Source organism: Neovison vison, chromosome 12 (genome assembly GCF_020171115.1).
Source record: "Neovison vison isolate M4711 chromosome 12, ASM_NN_V1, whole genome shotgun sequence".
Classification (NCBI taxonomy): Eukaryota; Metazoa; Chordata; class Mammalia; order Carnivora; family Mustelidae; genus Neogale; species Neogale vison.
The window spans coordinates 20,273,201-20,294,870 of record NC_058102.1 but is presented as its reverse complement, the minus strand read 5'-3'; the positions used below and the strand labels follow the sequence as shown (position 1 = coordinate 20,294,870).

The window sequence follows — 21,670 nt, the reverse complement described above, 5'->3', positions numbered from 1 at the left end:
CTTTCCTGGTTGGCTAATTGACATCTTACTCTTTTTTTTTTCATTTATTTATTTTCAGCATAACAGTATCATTATTTTTTCACCACACCCAGTGCTCCATGCAATCCGTGCCCTCTATAATACCCATCACCTGGTACCCCGACCTCCCACCCCACCCCCGCCACTTCAAACTCCTCAGATTGTTTTTCAGAGTCCATAGTCTCTCATGATTCACCTCCCCTTCCAATTTACCCCAACCCCCTTCTCTCTAACTCCCCATGTCCTCCATGCTTTTTGTTATGCTCCACAAATAAGTGAAACCATATGATAATTGACTCTCTCTGCTTGACTTATTTCACTCAGCATAATCTACTCCTCTTTTATTCACTTTAATACACCAATGTAAAAGTTTCAACTTCATTCTTCAGAATTGGTTCCCTATAACTTTTAGAATCAGATTTCTAATTTCTATACAAAGCTCACTTTTCTATTGGGATTTTCTTTTCTCGTTGATTTTTTTAAGACTATTTTTTTAAAGCAGTTTTAGATTTACCACAAAATGGAGAAGTCTCAGGATTTCCCATATGCCTCCTATCTCCACACATGCATATCTTCCCCATTATCAACATCATTCACTAGAATGGCACATTTTTTTTAAGTCAAGGATAAATTTACATTAACACATAATCACCTGAAGTCCAGAGTTTACTTCACACCTGGTGTTTTACACCCTGTGAGTTTGGACAAATGTATAAAGACATATATCTATCCTTACAATATTAAATGAAGTATTTTCACTGTTCTAAAAAGCCTCTGTGCTCTGCCTACTCATTTTCCCCCCAACCTTGCCATGTACATACCTTTTGTCAGGTTAAAGCAGTTTCCTTATATTCCTAGATTGCTGAAGTCATCATGAATTATAATTAAATTTTATCAAATCATTTTTCTAAAGCTACTAAAATGTGAGTTTTTCTTTATTAAATGTGGTGAATTTCATTGATGATTTTGTTGTTGTTAACATTGTTACAACAACCTAGCAAACTTGGGGGAAAAACTCACTTGGTCGTGATACTTTTTTTTTCTTTAATTGCCAAATTTAACTTGCTAATATCTGTGTATAAGATCATGAAACATATCCTACTACAGTATTTCTCTTCTGTAATGTTTCTTTCAGGGATTGGTGTCATTGCTATGATGACCTCTGATTTGGATAATTTTCCCCTCTGTTTCTCTTCTTTTAAACTGTTTATGTAACATTATTATTTCTTACATACATATTTGGAAGAGCTCAATGAGGTTGGTTAGACCTCAAATTTTCTTTGTGGGAAGATTTCTAACTGTAGATTTAATGTATTTAATAGATATAGGACTATTTAGATTTTCTGTTTCTTCTGGTATCCTTTTGATAGTTGGTTTTTTATTGTGTTTTTCAAGAAATTTATCCATTTTGTCTAATGTTGAAATTTAGTGGAATAAAATTATTTATAATACCCTTCTATTAACTTGTTATATGTATAAGGTCTGTAATAATATTCTTTTTCATGAATAATTCAATAGTTAGTGCTTTTCTCTTTAACAGTGTGGCAATAAATTTATTAATCTTTTTTAAAAAAATAGCAATTATGTTTTTTAAATTTTTTTCTCTATTATACATTTGCCTCCTATTTCATTCTTTCTGCTTTTATCTTTATTTCCTTTCTTATGTGTTCTTTGGCCTAATTTTCTCTTTTCCCAACATTTTAAGAAAGAAATGTAAATTACTGATTTTCAGCTTTTCTTCTTATCCAATATAGGCATTTAGAGCTGTAATTTTCTCTATGAACACTGCTTAGCTGTATCCCATAAGTTTTGACATGTAATATTTTCATTTTCAAGATGTATTCCAGTTGCCATTCATTTTTGACCTATGAATTTTTCTAGTGATGTGTTGCTTACCCTCAAAGCATGTAGGTATTTATAGTTATCCCTCTGTCACTGATATCTAATTTAATTCCACTGTAGTTAGAGGATATTCTCTATGTTATGTCAGTTCTTCATTATATGTTGAGATTTGCTTTATGTCCTGGCATATTTTGGTGAGTGCTACAAGTATATTCTGCAATTGCTGGATATAATGCTCTATGGATGTCATTAATCAATGTTGTTTGTGCTGTTTGAATCTTCTATGTTCTTATTCAACTATTTTATCTACTAGTTACTAAGTATATTACAATTCCCACATATGATTATGAATTTAACTTTTAGTTCTGTCAGATTTCCTTTATATATTTTGAAGCTGTGTTATTACATGCAAACCTTTTAGGATTTTTCTAGTTTATTGTCAAATTGACCCTTTTATGTAAAATCATTTTTTATCTCTAATAATGCAATATATTGAAGATTTATGAGCAATAAGCTATGGAGCTAACATTAAAACCTTCCAAAGGACAGAACTGAGCCTCTTGCTGTCTTTTAGGACTGAGGAGATAAGGATCCACCACGTTCTCAGTCAAGGCCAAGAAACAAGAAAAAAAAACAGAGATGGACCATGTCTTATACAAACTGTCTCCAGCACCAGCACAGCTTAATCCATGACCAAATTGAAGTGATCATCTCCTTTATTTTTTTTAAGATTTTATTTATTTATTTGACAGACAGAGATCACAAGTAGGCAGAGAGGCAGGCAGAGAGAGAGAGAGAGAGGGAAGCAGGCTCCCTGCTGAGCAGAGAGCCTGGTGCGGGACTCAATTCCAGGACCCTGAGATCATGACCTGAGCCAAAGGCAGCAGCTTAACCCACTGAGCCACCCAGGCACCCGATCGTCTCCTTTTTTTATCTAATAGCAGCACAAGGAACACTTTCTTGTAGATAAGAACATAACTGAGAGCAGAGATCAAGAAACTTGCCCTTAAAAAGCTAGATAGTAAATAATTAAGGTTTTGGGGGCCAAGAGGCAAAATTGAGACTATTAAATACTTTATATTATATAAATACTTACAAATAAAAACACTTCAAATATTAAAAAAATCATTTTTAGCTCAGAGATGATTTTAAAAGAAACAAAAACTGTATCTGGCCAGATGTGGCCTGCAGGCTATAGTTTATTATTTCTTGATTTAGGGCTTCTACATGTCTAGCCAATAATAAAAATTATTGGGCATGTGGCCTATTGAGTTATAGAAAAAGTAAACAAATTCATAACAAAGAAAGGTGTCTATACTTCAAATGCAAAATCATAGTTGCATACCATCAAATACTATGGAAAATCAAGCAAATATGGTATCACAAAAAGAAAATAATTCTCCAACAATCAAACTCAAAGGCACAGAATATCATGATTTAACTGATAGAGAATTCAATATAGAGATTTAAATGCAGAGAGTTAAATGCAGATTTAACTGATAGAGAATTCACAAAAACTCAGAAAGGCAATTCAATGAACTTGGGAATAAAATTAATGAACAGAAGTGGTTCTTTACCAGAAAGATTAAAATTATTTAAAAAAGAACCAAACAGAAATTCTGGAGCTGAAGAATTCAGTGAATGACATGAAGAATGCAATAGAGAGCATAGGTTAGGTGACAGAGCAAGTCAGATGGAAGAAAAAATAAATGACTGGGAGGAAAGGAATATAGAAATAATTCACTTAGAAGAGGATAAAGAACTTGGACTTTTAAAAAGTGAAGAAACCCTTTGAGAGGTATCAGATTCAATCATAATAGCAAATATAAGAATAATTGGTATACCAGAAGAAGAAGAGAGGGAGAGGGGGTCAGAGAGTTTCTTTAAAGAAATAATAGCTGAGAACTTCATAAATCAGGGGAAGGCCTTGGACATACAAGTGCACAAAGCTAATAGAACACCCTGTTATCTCCATGCAAAACAAACGAAAAAACAAACCAACCTCCTCCAAGGTACATTATAAAGAAACTCTCAAAAATCAGTAATAAAATTAAAGGAAGCCAGGGGAAGAAAAGCAACCTACAAAGGAATCCTCATTAGTCTATAAGCAGATTTCTCACAAAAGTTCTACAGGCCAGGGCACCTGCGTGGCTCAGTTGTTGAGCATCTGCCTTTGGCTTGTGTCGTGATCCCAGGGTCCCGGGATTGAGCCCCACATTGGGCTCCCTGATCATTGGGAGGCCTGCTTCTCCCTCTCCCACTCTCCCTATTTGTAGTTGCTCTCTTGCTATCTCTCTCTTAATAAAAAAAAAATAAAATAAAATAAAAAAATCTACAGGCCAGGAGAGCAAGGAATGACATTTAAAGCACTGAAAGATAAAAATTATCCACTAAGAATACTTTATCTGGCAGTTATCTGCCAGGTATGAAGGAGAAATTAAGACTTTCCCAAACAAAAACTAAAGGAGTACATCACCACCATACCTGCCTTGCAAGAAATGCTGAAAAGAAGTCTTGAAGCTGGAAAAAAAAAATGCCAATTGAGGACTTAAAAATATATGAAGGTACACAAAACTCTAGTAGAGGTGAAAAATGTATTTAGAACAGAAAAACCAACTTTATAATGGGTTGGTGGATGGTGTATTAACACCTTAACTATTGTATAAAAGCTAAAGGATCACTGGATTCAGAGTCCAGAATGCTCACCATTACACCATATGGTTTCACTTATTTGTGGAGCATAACAAATAGCATGGAGGACATGGGGAGTTAGAGAGGAGAAGGGAGTTGGGGGAAATTGGAAGGGGAGGTGAACCATGAGACTATGAACTCTGAAAAACAATCTGAGGGGTTTGAAGCGGCAGGGGGTGGGAGGCTGGGGGAACCAGGTGGTGGGTATTAGAGAGGGCATGGATTGCATGGAGCACTGGGTGTGGTGCAAAAATAATGAATACTGTTATGCTGAAAATAAATTTTAAAAAATTAATAAAATATAAAAAAATTAAAAGAGAAAAGAATAAATGTTATAATTAGAAAAAAAGTTAAAGGAAAAGAGCATTAAAAATAACTATAGCTACTATAATTTTTTAGTGAATTTAAAGCATAAAAAGAGGTAATTGTTACACCAAAAATATAAAAAGAGGAGTAAAAGTGTGGAGGCTTTATAGACAAAGATTAGTTGCTATTAGCATAAAATGGACTGTTTTATATATTATATATTTTATGTAAGTCAGAAAGAAACCACAAAGCAAAAATCTATAGTAGATTCATGAAACCAAAAAAAAAAAAAAGACTGAATATATTGTGATGGAAAACACCAACTTTAGAGGTAGACAGAAAGAAAAGGAAAAACATATATAAATACAAAACAACCAGAAAACGTATGCTAAGATGACAGTAATAAATCCTTACATATCAATAATCACTCTAAATTTGAATGAATTCAATTCAACAATTAAAAGGTACAAAGTGACTAGATGGATTAAAAAACAAGAGCCAACTATATGCTGCCTGTAGGAGACTCATTTCAGCTCTAAAGACACACAAAGGAATGGAAGAAGAAACCAAAAGAAATGCAAGTAGAAATCAACAGAAAGTGAGATTAGCCATACTTGGTCAGACAAAATAGAATTCAAGGCAAAAAATGGTAACAAGACAAAGCCTTAAAAGGATACTTCACCTTGACCAAGGGAATTTATTCCTGGGCTGCAAATTTGGTTCAACATCCTCAAATCAGTGTGATACAATACATTAATAAAAGAAAGAACAAGAACCATATGATACTCTCAGTAGATGCTGAAAAAGCATTTGACAAAGTATAGCATCCTTTCTTGATCAAAACTCTTCAAAGTGTAGGTATAGAGGATACATACCTCAATATCAAAGCCATCTATGAGAAACGCACAGCAAATATCATTCTTATTAGGGAAAAACTGAGAGCTTTTCCCCTAAGGCCAGGAACATGGCAGTGATGTCCACTGTCACCACTGCTGTTCAACATAGTACTAGATGTCCTAGCCTCAGCAGTCAGACAACAAAAAGAAGTAAAAGGCATCCGAATTGCCAAAGAAGTCAAACTCTCACTCTTTGCAGATGATATGATACTGTATGTGGAAAACCCAAAAGACCCCACTCCAAAATTGCTAGAACTCATACAGGAATTCATCAAAGTGTCAGGATGTAAAATCAATGCACAGAAATCAGTTGCATTTCTATACACCAACAGCAAGATAGAAGAAAGAGAAATTAAGGAGTCGATCCCATTTACATTTGCATCTAAAACCATAAGATACCTAGGAATAAACCTAACCAAAAGCTAAAGAATGTGTACTCAGAAAACTATAAAGTACTCATGAAAGAAACTAAGGAAGACACAAGGAAATGGAAAAACGTTCCATGCTCATGGATTAGAGGAACAAACATTGTGAAAATGTTATGCTACCTAAAGCAATCTACATGTTTAATTCAATCCCTATCCAAACACCATCAATTTTTTTCAAAGAAATTCTAAAGTTTTTATGGAACTAGAAAAGAACACAAATATCCAGAGGAATGTTGAAAAAGAAACCCAAGCTGCTGGCATCACAATTCCAGACTTCAAGCTCTATTACAAAGCTGTCATCATCAAGACAGTATGGTACTGGCACAAAAACAGACACATAAACCAATGGAACAGAATATAGAGCTCAGAAACAGACCCTCAACTCTATGGTCAACTAATCTTTGACAAAACAGGAAAAAATGTCCAATGGAAAAAAAAGAGTCTCTTCAACAAATTATGTTGGGAAAACCGGACAGCCACGTGCAGAAGAATGAAGCTAGACCATTTCCTTATACACACACAGAAATAGAGTTTAAATGGATGAAAGACCTCAATGTGAGACAGGAATCCATCAAAATCCTTGAGGGGAACACAGGCAGCAACTCCTTTGACCTCAGCCACAGCAACTTCTTCCTAGAAACTTCACCAAAGGCAAGAGAGGCAAGAGCAAAAATGAACCATTGGGACTTCATCAAGACAAAAAGCTTTGCACAGCAGAGGAAACAGTCAACAAAACCAAAAGACAACTGACAGAATGGGAGAAGATATTTGCAAATGACATATCAGATAAAGGGCTAGTATCCAATATCTAGAAAGAACTTATCAAACTCAACACCCAAAGAACAAATAATCCAATCAAGAAATGGGCAGAGAACAAGAACAGACATTTCTGCAAAGGAGACATCCATATGGCCAACAGACACATGAAAAAGTTCTCAATATCACTTGGCTTCAAGGAAATACAAATCAAAACCACAATGAGATACCACCTCACACCAGTCAGAATGGCTAAAATTAACAACACAGGAAACAACAGATGTTGGCGAGGATGAAGAGAAAGGGGAATCCTCCTACACTATTGGTGGGAATGCAAGCTGGCGGAGCCACTCTGGAAAACAGTACGGAGGTTGTAGTCACACCAAACTGCAGGATACACTCCCTCTTTTGTCCCGAGAAGGTTTTGTTGGTGGGCAAGGCCTGAAGTCAGACCAGATGTCTGCCCCAGCCCACTGCTGGGGTTGCAGTTGGACTGTTCGGTGTAGTTTAACTCCCCCTCCCCAGAGAAGAGCATGAGTGACTTTGAAGTCCTGCTGGCCACTGTGGGGTCTGCTTGCACAATGCCACTGCTTTCAATGGCTTCCTGCCAAGGGTGAATTGAATGGGGTATGTTCATAGGAGAGTGTGGAGGCAGGGTGAGTTGTTAGCAGGCTAGATGGAAGGTGTTCAGGATGATTTTCACAAGTGTCCATGTATCTAGGCTAGGGGACAGGGAGAGAAATGACACCCACCAGTTCTTTTGTTCCTGGAGAAGTCTTCTAAAGATCCCTGCCCTTCCAGCACACATTTTGAGATTAGTAAATAAATCCTCCCGTTTACTCCAGGTGTTTTTAAAACTGCTGTTTCTATGCTATATCTCAGTGGGCCGTTTATTGTCCTGTCTCTTTAAGGATAAGAACTCAAGGTGGTGGGTATTAGGGAGGGCACATATTGCATGGAGCACTGGGTGTGGTGCAAAAACAATGAATACTGTTACGCTAAAAAGAAATTTAAAAAAATAAATAAATATAGCTTTAAAAAAAAAGGATAAGAACTCAGTTTTTTATCACCCTCTAAGTCTCTCAGATCTGAGCTGCTAATTTTTAAAAGTTCCAGGTGTTAAGCTCCACTGATTGAAAATCAGAGACATTTAACTTCATGAATTTTTAGAAAGCCAAATGTTATGGGGATTTGTTTCCCAAAACTGGTCACCATTTTTGGGGTGCCTCATGTAAGTTCTGCTCTTCTCCCTTCTCTGTGCCTGTAATGTTTCTCCCTCTAGTAGACAGTCTCACAGGTCAGTTTGGCTACCAATTGAGTCTTCACCCTTCCTACCATTTTTTGATGTAGACTTTCCTCTATTATTAGCTGTGGAGAGTCTGTTCTTTCCATCTTTGGGTTATTTTCTGGGTTATTTACACTGATGTGGGTGTTGACTAGACATAGCTAGGGACAAGGTAAGCTTTAGTTCTTACTCTGCCATCATCCCCAGAAGTAACAAAAGCAGTTTGAAGTATATAGCAATAAATGTATTATTAAGAAATTTAGAATATTTTGGGGTGCCTGGGTGGCTCAGTGGATTAAAGCCTCTGCCTTCAGTTCAGGTCGTGATCCTGGAGTCCTGGGATTGAGCCCCACATCAGGCTCTCTGTTCAGTGGGGAGCCTGATTCCCCCCTCTCTCTCTGCCTGCCTCACTCCCTACTTGTGATCTCTGTCTGTCAAATAAATAAATGAAATCTTAAAAAAAAATTTAGAAGATTTCAAATACCCTAACTTTATACTTCAAGGAACTGGAAAAAAAAAGAACAAACTGCCCAAAGTGACTAGAAGGAAGGAAATAATAAAGATGAGAGCAGAAATAAATGAAATAAAGACCAGAAAAAAACAATAGATAAGATCAGCAAAATAGGGATGATTTGTTAAAATTGACAAACCTTTAGCTAGACTAAGAAAAAAGAAAAGACTCAGATAAAATTAGAAATAAAAAAGGAGATAATACAATGGATATTGCAGAAATGGTATAAGAGGCTATAATGAATAATCACATATCAACAAATTAGATAACTTAGAAGAAATGGATAAATTCTAAAAACAGACAACCCAGAAGAGTACATCAGGAAGGAATAGAAAATATGAACAAACCAAAGACAAAGAGATTAAGTCAGTAATAAAAAATACCCCACGACAGTGAACCTGAGACCATATGGCTTCACTGTGAATTCTACCAAACATTTAAAGAAGAATTAATACAAATCCTTCTCAAACTATTCCAAAAAACAGAAGAAGAGGAAACACCACAAGGCCAGAATTACCTTGATACCAAAGCCAGTTAAGGATACTAAAAGAGGGGTGCCTGGGTGGCTCAGTGGGTTAAAGCCTCTGCCTTGGGCTCAGGTCATGATCCCGGGTTCCTGGGATTGAGCCCCACATCGGGCTCTCTGCTCCACAGGGAGCCTGCTTCCCTTCCTCTCTCTGTCTGCCTCTCTGCCCACTTGTGATCTCTGTCTGTAAAATAAATAAATAATTTAAAAAAAAAAGAATACTAAAAGAAAAGTATAAGCAAATATCCTGGATGAATATAAATGCAAAAATTCTCAATAAAATATAAGTAAACTAATTATTTTAGTGTCTTCCTGAATTCAAACACTGTAACCAAATGGGATTTATGCCTGGGATGTAAGCTGGTTGAAAACAGACAAGACGAATGTAATACATTAGTAGAACAAGAGATAAAAATCGTATGATAATCTCAATAGAGTCAGAGAATGCATTTGATAAAACATGACTTCTTTTAATTATAAAATTCCTCAAAAGGTTGGGAATAGAAGGAACATACCTCAACATGATAAAGGCCACATAGGATAAACCCACAACTAATATTATACTCAGTGGAGAAAAATTAAAGACTTTTCCACTAAGATCAAGAAAAAGACAAGGATGCTCACTCTCCCTACTCTTATTCAATGTAGTACCAGAATTCCCAATTAAAACAATTAGGCAGAACAGAGAAAAGGCATCCAAATCAGAAAAGAAGTAAAATTGTCACAATTTGCAGATGAAATGATTTTATATACAGGAAATCTCAAAAAGAGTCAACTAAAAAAAAATGTCAGCACTAGTCAACAATTTCAGTAAAGTTGCAGGATGTACTGTGCACTAAGATTGAAACATCTGAAAGAGAAAGAAAGCTACCCCACCTAGAATAGCATCAAAATCTACACCTCGGAATAAAATTAACGAAGAAAGTGAAAGATCTGTACAGTGAAAGCTATAAGACTTTGCTGAATGAAATTGAAAAGACACAAATGGAGAAACCCGTCCTCTGTTCATGGATTGGAAGAATTAATGTTAAAATGTCCATACTACCCTAAGCCATCTGCAGAGTCAATGCAATCCTCATTAAAATAACAATGGCATTCTTCAGAGAAACAGAACAAAAACCAAAATCAGACAAAACAAAACAAAAGAAAACAAAAAACCAGGGAGCCTGGGTGCCTTTATCAGTTAAGCAGCTGCCTTCAGCTCAGGTCATGATCTTGGGCCCGTTATGAAGCCTTGTATTGGGTTCCCCACTCAGTGAGGAGTGTGCTTCTCTCTCTTCCTCTAATCTTCTGCCTGCTTGTGCTCTGCCCCCCTCAAAGAAATAAAATCTTTAACAAAAATAATAATAATAATAAAAGAAAAAAATCCTGAAATCTGTATGGAACTAAAGAAGAATTCAAAGAACCAACACAGTCATGAGGAAAAAGAACAAAGCTGGAAATAGCACACGTTGCTGATTTCAAACTGTATTATAAATCTGTATTAACAAAAACAGTATCTTACTGGAGTAAAATAATACACATAAACAATCAAATATAATAGAAAAGCCAGAATTAAATACCTTCATGTTTGGTTAACTAATATTCAACAAGAGAACCAAGAATAACTTAATGGGAAAAGGATAGTCTCTTTAACAAATGGTGTTAGAAAAAACTGGATAAACACATGTAGAAAAATTAAATTGAATCCCTCTCTTACATTACTCATGAAAATTAACTCAAAATGGATCAAAGACTGAAACATAAGAGTCAGTACCATATAGGGAAAGAGCCATAAAATCAAGACAAAATAAGTTCTCCAATATAAGCAGAGTTGTAGAAGCTACTAAGGAAGCAATAGTTAATTACAATTATGAGAGGTTCTAGCAGAGGCCACGCTGAGTTTAGGCTTGAAGGAAGAATAGAACTTCACCAGGATATGAGTAAAAATGCTAAGTATATGACTCCATAAAACCAGAAGTTTGGTGTGGCCAAAGTAGAGGATCGCTTGGGAAACCTGGTTAGGCATGAGGTATGTTTGGACATGAGGCTTGGAAGATCCTTGAATGACACAGTGAAAAGTTTGGGCTTTAGTCTATAGGCAATGAGAACCTTCTGAAATGTTCAGAATAGAGAGAAGATTGATGATTCTTTATGGGCTTTAACCAATATTGACAGAAGTGAGATGTGGGAAGGAGGTGAAAATCTGACAAAGAGAAGTCAGTTAGAACAGGAGTGTCTGAACTCCAGTAGGGAGACTGGAGACTTGGTTTTTGTGCAAGACAAATCTGAAGGGAAGGAAGACATGAAGGGAGAAACAGATTTAAGGATGAGGGATTGAGGTTTAAGATTGAATCAGAGTTTGGAGAGTGCTGCTTCTATAGCATAATAGCAGACAACTGGAAACTCCCTGATAAGACTCAAGGTGCAAGGTAGAGAATTGAGAATCCTTATCAGAGAGATAATAATGAAGTCGTGAAAGAAGAGGTACTGACCCAAGGAAAGAAGTCAACAAAAAGATGACACTAAGGGGAAAACTAAGGAGATGGCTATTGGGGAGTGAAGCATAGGCATGGAGTATGAATGTGACCCAGGACAGGTGACACCCTGAAGGTGGCAGTGCCACAGTGATGAGGTAAATGGACTGACTCTTCAGGACTCTGGAACCACATTACCCACGTTGGAATTGCTTCTTAGTTGTGTGTCAAGTAAGTTATTTGACCTCTTAGTGCCTCCGTTTCCTCACCCGTAAAGTAAGGGTAATAATAATGCCAATACAATGGGTTATTATGAAAACTAAATGAGCTAATACATGTGAAGTAATTAGAACAGTGGCTGTTACATAGAAATGGTATATAAGTGTTAGTCATTATTAGTTTCTAAAATACTCTAAAAAAGCAAAAACAAACTATACAGTCATTCATTTAGCCAAGTACTTTTTTGCAGTCCACAATACCCAATAAATTGTATTTTTAAATTTTCATTTATGCTGTCTGGTTGCTTTGCATCAGGGACTGCCTTTTTGTTTGTTTGTTTGTTTGTTTGTTTGTTTGAGTTTGTTTTTAACATTTTATTTTGCAAAGTTGCAAAAATAATAGAGTTCCCCTATACTCATCACCTTATTTCCCCTAATATGTTATATATTTATTGAAACCAGAAAATAACCATTAATACACTATTAACTAATCACAAACCTTGTATTAATATTACCAGGGTTTGGTTTTTTTAACTTTTTCTTGTCCATGACCCATCCTGGATCCAACATTGCATTTAAATGTTGTATCTCCTTAGTTTCTTCCAACCTAGGACAGTTCTTTGTTTTTCATGATCTTGATACACTTGAAGAGTACTGGCTAAGAGTTCAGTAGAAGGTCCTTCAGTTTGGGTTTATCTAATGTTTTCTCATGATTAGGTCGAGGTTATGTTTTTTTGGCAAGCTCACCACAGAAATGGTGTATGCTCAGTATTATCATAACAGGGGCATGAGATGTCAGTATGTCTTATTACAGGTAATATTGACTACCAGGTTTTTCCACTGTGAAGATAATGGTTCCCCCTCCCCAAAAATGTGTTTTTTTTTCTCTGTAATTACTGTCACATAGGGAGATACTTTGAGAATATACAAATGTCTTATTTTTTTAACTATAATTGCTCTATTAACTTTAGCATTCTTTGGTGGTTCTTGCCTGTAATAATTACTGTGATGTTTTTGACCAACAGTGATATTGTATCTTTATCATTTCTTTTATATTTATTTTTGTGCATTTATTTTCTAATTTATTAATTAAAATTCTACCATAGGGAGGAGCAATCCCTTCTCCCTCATTTATTCAGTTATTTATATCAGCATTTTATTAGTATATTAGATATTTAGTCTTTAGATTTAATGCAATACTATCATCTATTTTGTTGTATATATTGTTCCCACTTTTGCCATTGGTAGCTCCTTCAGGTTTGTCCTGTGTCCTACTGATATGCTCCCCATTCCATTTCAAGGACTTCCTAACTTTCTGGCATTATGAGATATTCCAGCCTTCCCTTGTATTTTCCTGCCATGGCTCTGGAATCAAACTTTTTTTTCAAGGAGCTGTGTACCTTTTATTAAACAATGGTATTTAGAAAACAAGATCTGAATCCTAGGTATGATCATTGCTCCTAGGATGTCATTCCTTCCAGGTCCAGTAATGCCCCTTTTTCCAGCATCCTGGCCATCTTTGTGAAAGAGATGTTTCCTGGGCTTCTATATTGGAAAAAATAGGGTGAAGACAAGGATACCTTCAGATTATTATCCTTTTGAAAATAGTAATGGAAAACCAAGACTCTGTTCTTTTTCCTTTTTTCTTCTCTAGTTCTTCAATTTGGATTCACAACTATCTTTGTGGCAGCTTTTCCCCTAGCACCACTTCTGGCCTTACTGAATAACATAATTGAAATTCGACTTGATGCCTACAAATTTGTCACACAGTGGAGGCGACCTTTAGCTTCAAGGGCCAAAGACATAGGTAAGTTGGATTTGAAATGTTTTAAAGATATTAACCATATGGTGGATAAAGTAAAAACAAACACCAACTCTAGATTTTTACTTATGGTTTCCAGGTAAGATGACTTAACTTATTCTTGCAAAAGAATAATTATGTTAGCTTTAAATAATATGAGACAAGAAGTAAAGGTGCCTATTTGGAAATTCATAATTTCCAAAACTAGAGAATTTGTGCTTAAATAGATTTTCAATTTTGTTATTTGAACTTGGAATCTAGAATTTTTATTTATTTTCGCTTATTTCCTTTTTAAAGTAATCTTCCATTTGCTTTATTTTGCCCAAATGTTTCCCTGAGTCACATAAAGCATAATCCAGCCTTTCTAAAGACAGAGATGGACTTCAGTCTTTGACAGGAGAGGCTGAGTCTAATCAAACGCAGCCTCTTGAGCACTGCCTGAGATCAGAGATGATCTTTTATTTACTTCTGCATCAATTGCTTAGAACAGAACCAGCAGGCACTCAGTGTGTATGGAAGAGAATTGAATATAGATGTACATGGCTCACAGCAGTATCTAACCTCCATATGAAAGAAACCACATTCAGTGAGCACCTATCCCAGGTCAGTGCAATAGGCACTGGGCCCACCCAGATGTCAGCACCCTTCAGGAGCTCCCATTCTCGTAGTGGCTTGACAGTGGAAGTGCTCATCTTATTGGATAATGTATTGGTGCCTTATCACTGACTAGAACTCTCTGACTTAAGTCTGATCCTGACTGACTCATTAAGTCATGAGCATTGACACTTTCCCAGAAACTCCTTCAATGCCAAGGTGTTTGCAAGTACAAATTCTTACTCTTGGTGACAAATGTATTTAGGAATTTGAATGGACCCATGGAAAGGACTATTGAAATGAGTTACCCCAGATGTTTTCCTATTGTTATTCCTGCTGTTGTGTCTGGAACTAATATAACACTTCTCTTTGAATAGGAATTTGGTATGGAATTCTTGAAGGCATTGGAATTCTCTCAGTTATTACAAATGCATTTGTCATAGCGATAACATCTGACTTTATCCCTCGCTTGGTGTATGCTTATAAGTATGGACCTTGTGCAGGCCAAGGAGAAGCTGGACAAAAGTAAGTTTGTCATAAAATTGTCATGAAATCCCCATTTCCTATGCACTGTGTGATGCTGGTACACTCAGTCAAAAGCTTCTGCATTGGAGCAACCCAGGATGAGAAGGACAGTAGTGGGGGAGGTGAAGTTATGAGGACACTTGCAGCTAAGGAAAACACATCCTGATTGACTGAAGAGTTGGGGCTCAATACAGGTAAACTTTAGGTGGAATTAATAATTTCCCCTACCCCTAACCCCTGCTCACTATGAATTCAGAAATGTACAGTATGCTAATATGTGTAAGCCAAAACAAGTAGCACATGATATAGTATACAGTTATGTCATTTTTATAAGTTTGTAAGAGGACAGTTACAATCTGATTCCTCTTGTGACATCATATGGAGACTTTACAAATTCTGCACCAAAAATGTGCAACCATGTGATAAGTATCCTGTAGATACTCAATAACCCAGTAACTGAATGATTCTTTCCTGGCTATTGACCTGACAAAGGTACATATTACCTCAGGCAAATTCAATTCTGTAGCATCACCTAAGTGATCCCCAAAAGTCATGACTTTCTGGGTATTTCTGGTCAGGTAAAGTCCAAGCAAAATTATAACACATCCCCTAGATTTCATTTCTATATCCTTTTTAATAGGAGAAAAAATTCTTCTTGGCTAAAGTAAAAATAATCCAGTTCTAATTGTGGAATTTAGATGTCTGTAAGTCAGAGCAGAGTATGTTTTGGGAGACTTTTCAATGTCCCAGAAATCATCCCACATGGGCTATGACTACTCACACAGGCAGCCCTGCTTCCTGGTTTACCAGTCAGAACAAAACTAATCCATATAACTACTGTAGTTAGATTAGCCCCAAGGGATAATGTGCTACCAAATCAATTCAAACAAATTCATGTACCCCTCCCTAGGTCCAATTTCATTATTAATCCTACTTAACTGCTCTAAGGCATGAATGGTTGAAAGCAGTAAAGCTTACAATCCAGCTATTTGAAGAGGCTTCTATAAAGTTCTTTACTATAATAACCATGTGGCCATTAGACACTAATTATCTAGCAACTTCAAGTGAACCATCCCATTTTAAGAGACTTAAAGACATACTATATTACTCATGTAGTCTTTCTACTTTTAACTGTTGCCAACATCCTCTGTTTGACTGAGCCTAGAAAAGCTTGCCTTTGTTTAAACCATTTTCCCATTTGTTTTGCATTTGATTCTCAAAACAACCCCAGGACTGGGACATGCATTATTACCCCCACTTTGAAGAGCAGAAAGAGACTGAGAGGTTAAATCCAGAATCACAAGGTGGAGTAACTGATGGAACCCCCATGAAGGCAAAGCTTAGACTCATACAGTTCTCGCCATCCTGAACCACACAGCTGTGGGGGCTATTGCCACATAATGTTTATCTAGCTTACCCAACAGGAGAAAATTTCCTGGGGGTTTAAGTCCCAGTGATTATTTAAATTCTTCCTGGACCACAAATGTAATGAAACCTGTTTTGGTTTGTGGGGAAAACCCGAAACCTGAAAATAATATGGGAATATTTACATGCAGTTGATAGTGAATCAAAGCTTTAGAATGTTGACAGCTTATTAGATTTAAGACAATGTTCATGGAGACCTAAGAGTCTCCTTGATTTAGGTTTATTGGACTCCCTGGGCTATTTGTTTTAGATCATCTTCATGTAAGAGCCTTCTGGCGCTTTGAATATTTATAGTTCTACCTTCTATCTTCTAATCCATTGGTCACTTTTCTTGTTTGCAAATAGTTGCTTTGGTATAAGTTTCTTCATGAATCTTGTGTTCTGCCCCACCAGCTACTTTATTATCCTTTTTAAGGTTTGTTTGTTGTTGTTGTTGTTTTTCCAATTCGGAAATGCTTTAGAAATGAACTCATAGAGGAGCAGCATTGTCAAATTTTAGAATGTTACAGGCTTTTGAGGTAGCATGTGCATAGTCAAATTATACTTATTATTTAATTCACCCATAGAAATGCTCAATTTCAATTGAGGCTGACTCTAAATCAAAAGTGCTCCAACCAAACCAACCTCCAAAACTCCAGAGTACCTCAGTGCCTCCTTCTGTTTTTTCAGCTTTCCCTGGCTACTCTAAAGATGAGAATTTCATGCATATGTCCAGAGTGACTCAGTTCATATGCCTCTATCCCTATGAAAGGATGTATCAGCCATTCCTGACTGTATTTCCATACTCTCATGAGTGCTCAGTGAAAGCATCTTAAAGGCATAGAGGAGAAGGTTTTCTCGTTGTCCAGACAGATCTGAACATGGGAGGAATACTGTGAGTTGAGGCAGTGTTCTCCACACAGTGAGTTCACAGGAAATTTTTAAGTGTTTCATCTGTCTTCTTAAGATAGTTCTTTTTGGCTGCAGCCTGCCTAGGTAGATTCCTGAACCAAGGCCCATGCTCAGAGTGTTCACTGTTTGCAAAATAAAGTGACTTCCTCTTTCAGGAAATCGTCACATAAGCCCTCTAGAAAAGCACTTGGAGAACTAAAATCAACTTTGGATATGCATCAGGAGACAAATTATGAAGTAAAATTGAAGGTGTATACTATGAAATTTAACTCTGATTGACAGAATAGTTTTAATAAAGAAATTAAAATTATTTTTCAGATAACACCAAAAAATCATTTTGAGCCCCCCCCCCCACTGAACATTTTAATAAACCAATTATTTTGTTACCAGGCTAGAGTTGGGGAACATTCTCTAAGAATATGTGCAGGCTTTAGGATTACAGTGAGATATATATCTGATTTAGTGATCTAAATCAAAGCTGGTTTTCATGTAGAAATAGTGAAATCATGAAGACTTAGAGACTTGATGAAGGACACGATGCTCAAACTGTCACAGAATGAACCACAAATATCTTAATAAATATATTTTTGTAAATTGTAATCTAATCAATAGATCAACAGCATAACCAATTGTAAAATTGTATTTAAAAACATAAAGCTGACTGTATAGAGATTTAATCTTTCTTTTTTCATAATGTCTGGCATTTTTATTGCAGTAAGTCAGGAGTCCACTTTCTTCTGTCTTTATCTCATTAGCCTAATTATCTATAGATAAGTTTATAAATTTGTCATTTATTATCTAAGGCACATTTGACTTTAAATGCATAAACCAGATCTTATTTCTTCTAGCTTTTTCATTTGAGCCCTATCCCATTCTCTTAGTGAATGATCTAGATCTAAAATCTCAAAGGCAAATTTAATAGCAAAATTCACGACACTCCACAGTAAGTCTGATCTGGAATCCACAAATTCAAAAGTCAACTTCACATTCTTTTCTTTCCCTTAAAACTGACTAGTAATGATCACTAGTTCACTTTTTCCCTTAGAGTAAAGGATTAAAACAGTAAGTCATGAGTGGTTTTAAAACCAGAATTCTCAATGAATATGGTCTTTACAGAAGTTCCTTGGAAAAGGCATGCATCCTAATTCAAACAATACTATCCTTACGTAACATATTTTCTGAATCTCCTTTCTTGGAAATGCCTTCGGAGGCCCTCTACTGGCCCCTTAGGAAAATTAACTTGTTTTATATTTACAGAAACCCTTCCTTTGTCTGATAGTTTTTTCTATCTCTTACTGCCTGATCATCAGTATAGCTTCATCTTTCCTCTAACTTGGAGCTGGTGGTGTGCCACATTGAGGGTGTGGTGATCTCCTGCTAGCAGATAGGGAGACATGGGATCTGCCGCTGTCTATGGCCTCCACATTGACACATGAATGCCCTTACCTGAACTTCATACAGGGAACTGTGAGAAATCTCATTTCCCTGAATTGTGACTACCTTAACTATTTATTGTGGGCAATAGCTAAGATTCTATCACAGTGGAAAGGCTTTGAGAAATGCCCAGGCAGTTTAGTATTAGCAGCCCCTCTTCTTCCCTGATTATGGAAAGGATATGGAAGGAAGACTTCTGCAGTGAATAACTGTGTATACATGTCCTACGCCCATGTGTGATGCTTTGTACACAGGAGCACAGAACCAAACACACATTTTCAAGCTGGATTTATAACTGACATTACATGAATGTGCTTAATAAATAGTTCAAAGATACATCCTCTTTTTTTCAAAAGGAGAGTGTTGTCCATGAGATTGATATTTTACTTAAATTTAGATTTTTCCTCAATTGAGTTTTTGGACAGAGCAGCCATTAAGCCACAGTTTTAGTCTCAATAAAACTGCAGGGCTGCTTTGGGTAGTAAGAAAGAATGCAGGAGGCTTGTGAATATTTCATTTCAATGTTGGGCCTGTTTTCTGCAAGTTTCCAGAGCACCTTTCATCTCTCACTGTTTGGCTCCTGAGAAGACTCTGCTATATTCTATAGTTCACAAAAACTGCCTCCCTCTCTATGACAGCTAATAATCATCAAAGCACTCATTTGCTTTCATGTCATATTCTAGGCAGTTCAAAGACAAGGGAGACATTATTCCAAATTAGCTTCTAAGGAGTGGTAGGGGAGACCTGCGGCCAGTTGGATTAAGGCATATTACACACCCACTGACCATGGGTTTCACCCATGAGTGACTTGACAAATGGGTCCTTCTACTTGGTTCATTTTTTTAAGGCCCTGATAAAACCATAGTTATTTGTCTTGATCAAGACAACACACAGAACTTATGTCCTCTCAGAACTACCTGTGTGTCACCATTTTGGTGTTCAGCAGCTTGGAGTAATCATGCCAGACAAGTTAATGAAGAGAATTTGAAAGCTATGATTTATTCATTAAATCAATAATTATTTATTGACCTTCTGCAAGGTACAAGAAATAAAATTAATAGTAGCCACTCACGTTTAATTAAGATCTTGCTATATGCTAGACACTCTATCACTCACTTTACCTGTATTGTTTTGTTTAATCCCCACAATGACCCTAAGAGGTAGGCACGTCTGTTACTTAATGAAGTTACATAACTTCATGGCTAGAAAGCAGAAGAGATACAGTTTGACCCTCAAACCCAAGTTTTTAGTATTGTAATACACTGACTTCTCATACAGAATAGAAGATATGTCCTCAAGAAGCTTATTAGCTGTGGGATATATAGGTAATAATTTTATTCCTGGTCCATTCTTAAGACCTTGATAGAATCTCTGATGCTTTAGTTTTCCTCAAATGAAATGAGTTGAATTTGACATTTATTGGATTCCTACACTACACAAAACATAAAAATGCTTATGACACCTGCTCTGCTCCAAAAAGTAAAGGAGAAGACCTCCATTCATGCAGGCACCTCAAGCACAGGTTGTATGGTAATGGTGCAGTTAGGTACAGCAGCACCATACAGAAGAGGGAATGAGTCTTTTTCTGGTGGGATTAGGACATCTCCCCAGAAGGAGTGCCATTTTAGTTGCTCATTGAGAAATGAGCACTATTTCTTTCTCTTTTTTTTTAATTTATTTTCAGCATAACAGTATTCATTATTTTTGCACCACACCCAGTGCTCCATGCAATCCATGCCCTCTATAATACCCACCACCTGGTACCCCAACCTCCCACCCCCCCTGCCACTTCAAACCCCTCAGATTGTTTTTCAGAGTCCATAGTCTCTCGTGGTTCACCTCTCCTTCCAATTTCCCCCAACTCCCTTCTCCTCTCTAACTCCCCATGTCCTCCATGTTATTTGTTATGCTCCACAAATAAGTGAAACCATATGATAATTGACTCTCTCTGCTTGACTTATTTCACCCAGCATAATCTCTTCCTGTCCCGTCCATGTTGCTACAAAAGTTAGGTATTCATCCTTTCTGATGGAGGCCTAATACTCCATAGTGTATATGGACCACATCTTCCTTATCCATTCATCCGTTGAAGGGCATCTTGGTTCTTTCCACAGTTTGGCAACCGTGGCCATTGCTGCTATAAACATTGGGGTACAGATGGCCCTTCTTTTCACTACATCTGTATCTTTGGGGTAAATACACAGTAGTGCAATGGCAGGGTCATAGGGAAGTTCTATTTTTAATTTCTTGAGCAATCTCCACACTGTTCGCCAAAGAGGCTGCATTAACTTGCATTCCACTATTTCTACTTAGAAAGAAATGAAGAGAAAATAGAAAAGATAGTCTGAACAGAGGCATGAAAGCATATGGTATATGGAATGTAGCTTAGCATGACTGTAGCAAGGGATGTGATTTGGAGTGGGAGGGTCATAGAAACACCAGTCACACTTGAGGGATTATGACAGAGTATAGATATTCATTAATAAAGGAATGTGTCTGTGTGTGTATGTGTGTTTACACCATCAAGGAAAGAAACAGTGACTTGGCCTACTATTCATGCAATGCTGTCTTTCTCCTATTTCACTGAAATATTGATTGGGGTAGTGATGTTCTGGATGATGATTCTGAACAAGAAGAATGGAATAAAAGAATCACTTGTTCCTGATTCCACATACCCGGGGTTTTTCAGTATATCCTAACTTGAGTGCTTATAACAAAGCTAAAGGCATTTTACAAGTGCAAGAGCTTCTAGGAAGAGCTTCTAGGAATTGGATGCAGAGGTGATCAGAGAACTAATTATAGAATTCTTTTTCTCTTTTAGGTGCATGGTTGGCTATGTGAATGCCAGCTTATCTGTGTTTCGAATTTCTGACTTTGAGAACCGATCTGAGCCTGAGTCTGATGGCAGTGAGTTTTCGGGGACTCCTCTCAAGTATTGCAGGTGAGTATGGCACTCTTAGCCAAACCTGGGCTGGCTCTGCCATAGGGAGGTTTTGCTCAGACAGCTCTTTCTGACTGAGTGGATTGAAAGCAGTGGTTCTCAACCTTGATCGTGCATTAAAATCCA

General features: G+C 36.8%; 1 protein-coding gene across 3 annotated transcripts in view; it reads left to right on the top strand.

Annotated features, from left to right (window-relative positions):
* The window catches only part of ANO4 (anoctamin 4), a 380,838-nt gene that overhangs the window by 342,203 nt on the left and 16,965 nt on the right, over nucleotides 1–21,670 (top strand). For all 3 annotated transcript variants that reach the window (XM_044227349.1, XM_044227348.1, XM_044227346.1), the window contains 3 exons: nucleotides 13,588–13,740; nucleotides 14,706–14,853; nucleotides 21,425–21,544. In XM_044227349.1, coding sequence (XP_044083284.1) covers nucleotides 13,588–13,740; nucleotides 14,706–14,853; nucleotides 21,425–21,544 — 421 coding nt within the window. The remainder of the gene's footprint in view (nucleotides 1–13,587; nucleotides 13,741–14,705; nucleotides 14,854–21,424; nucleotides 21,545–21,670) is intronic.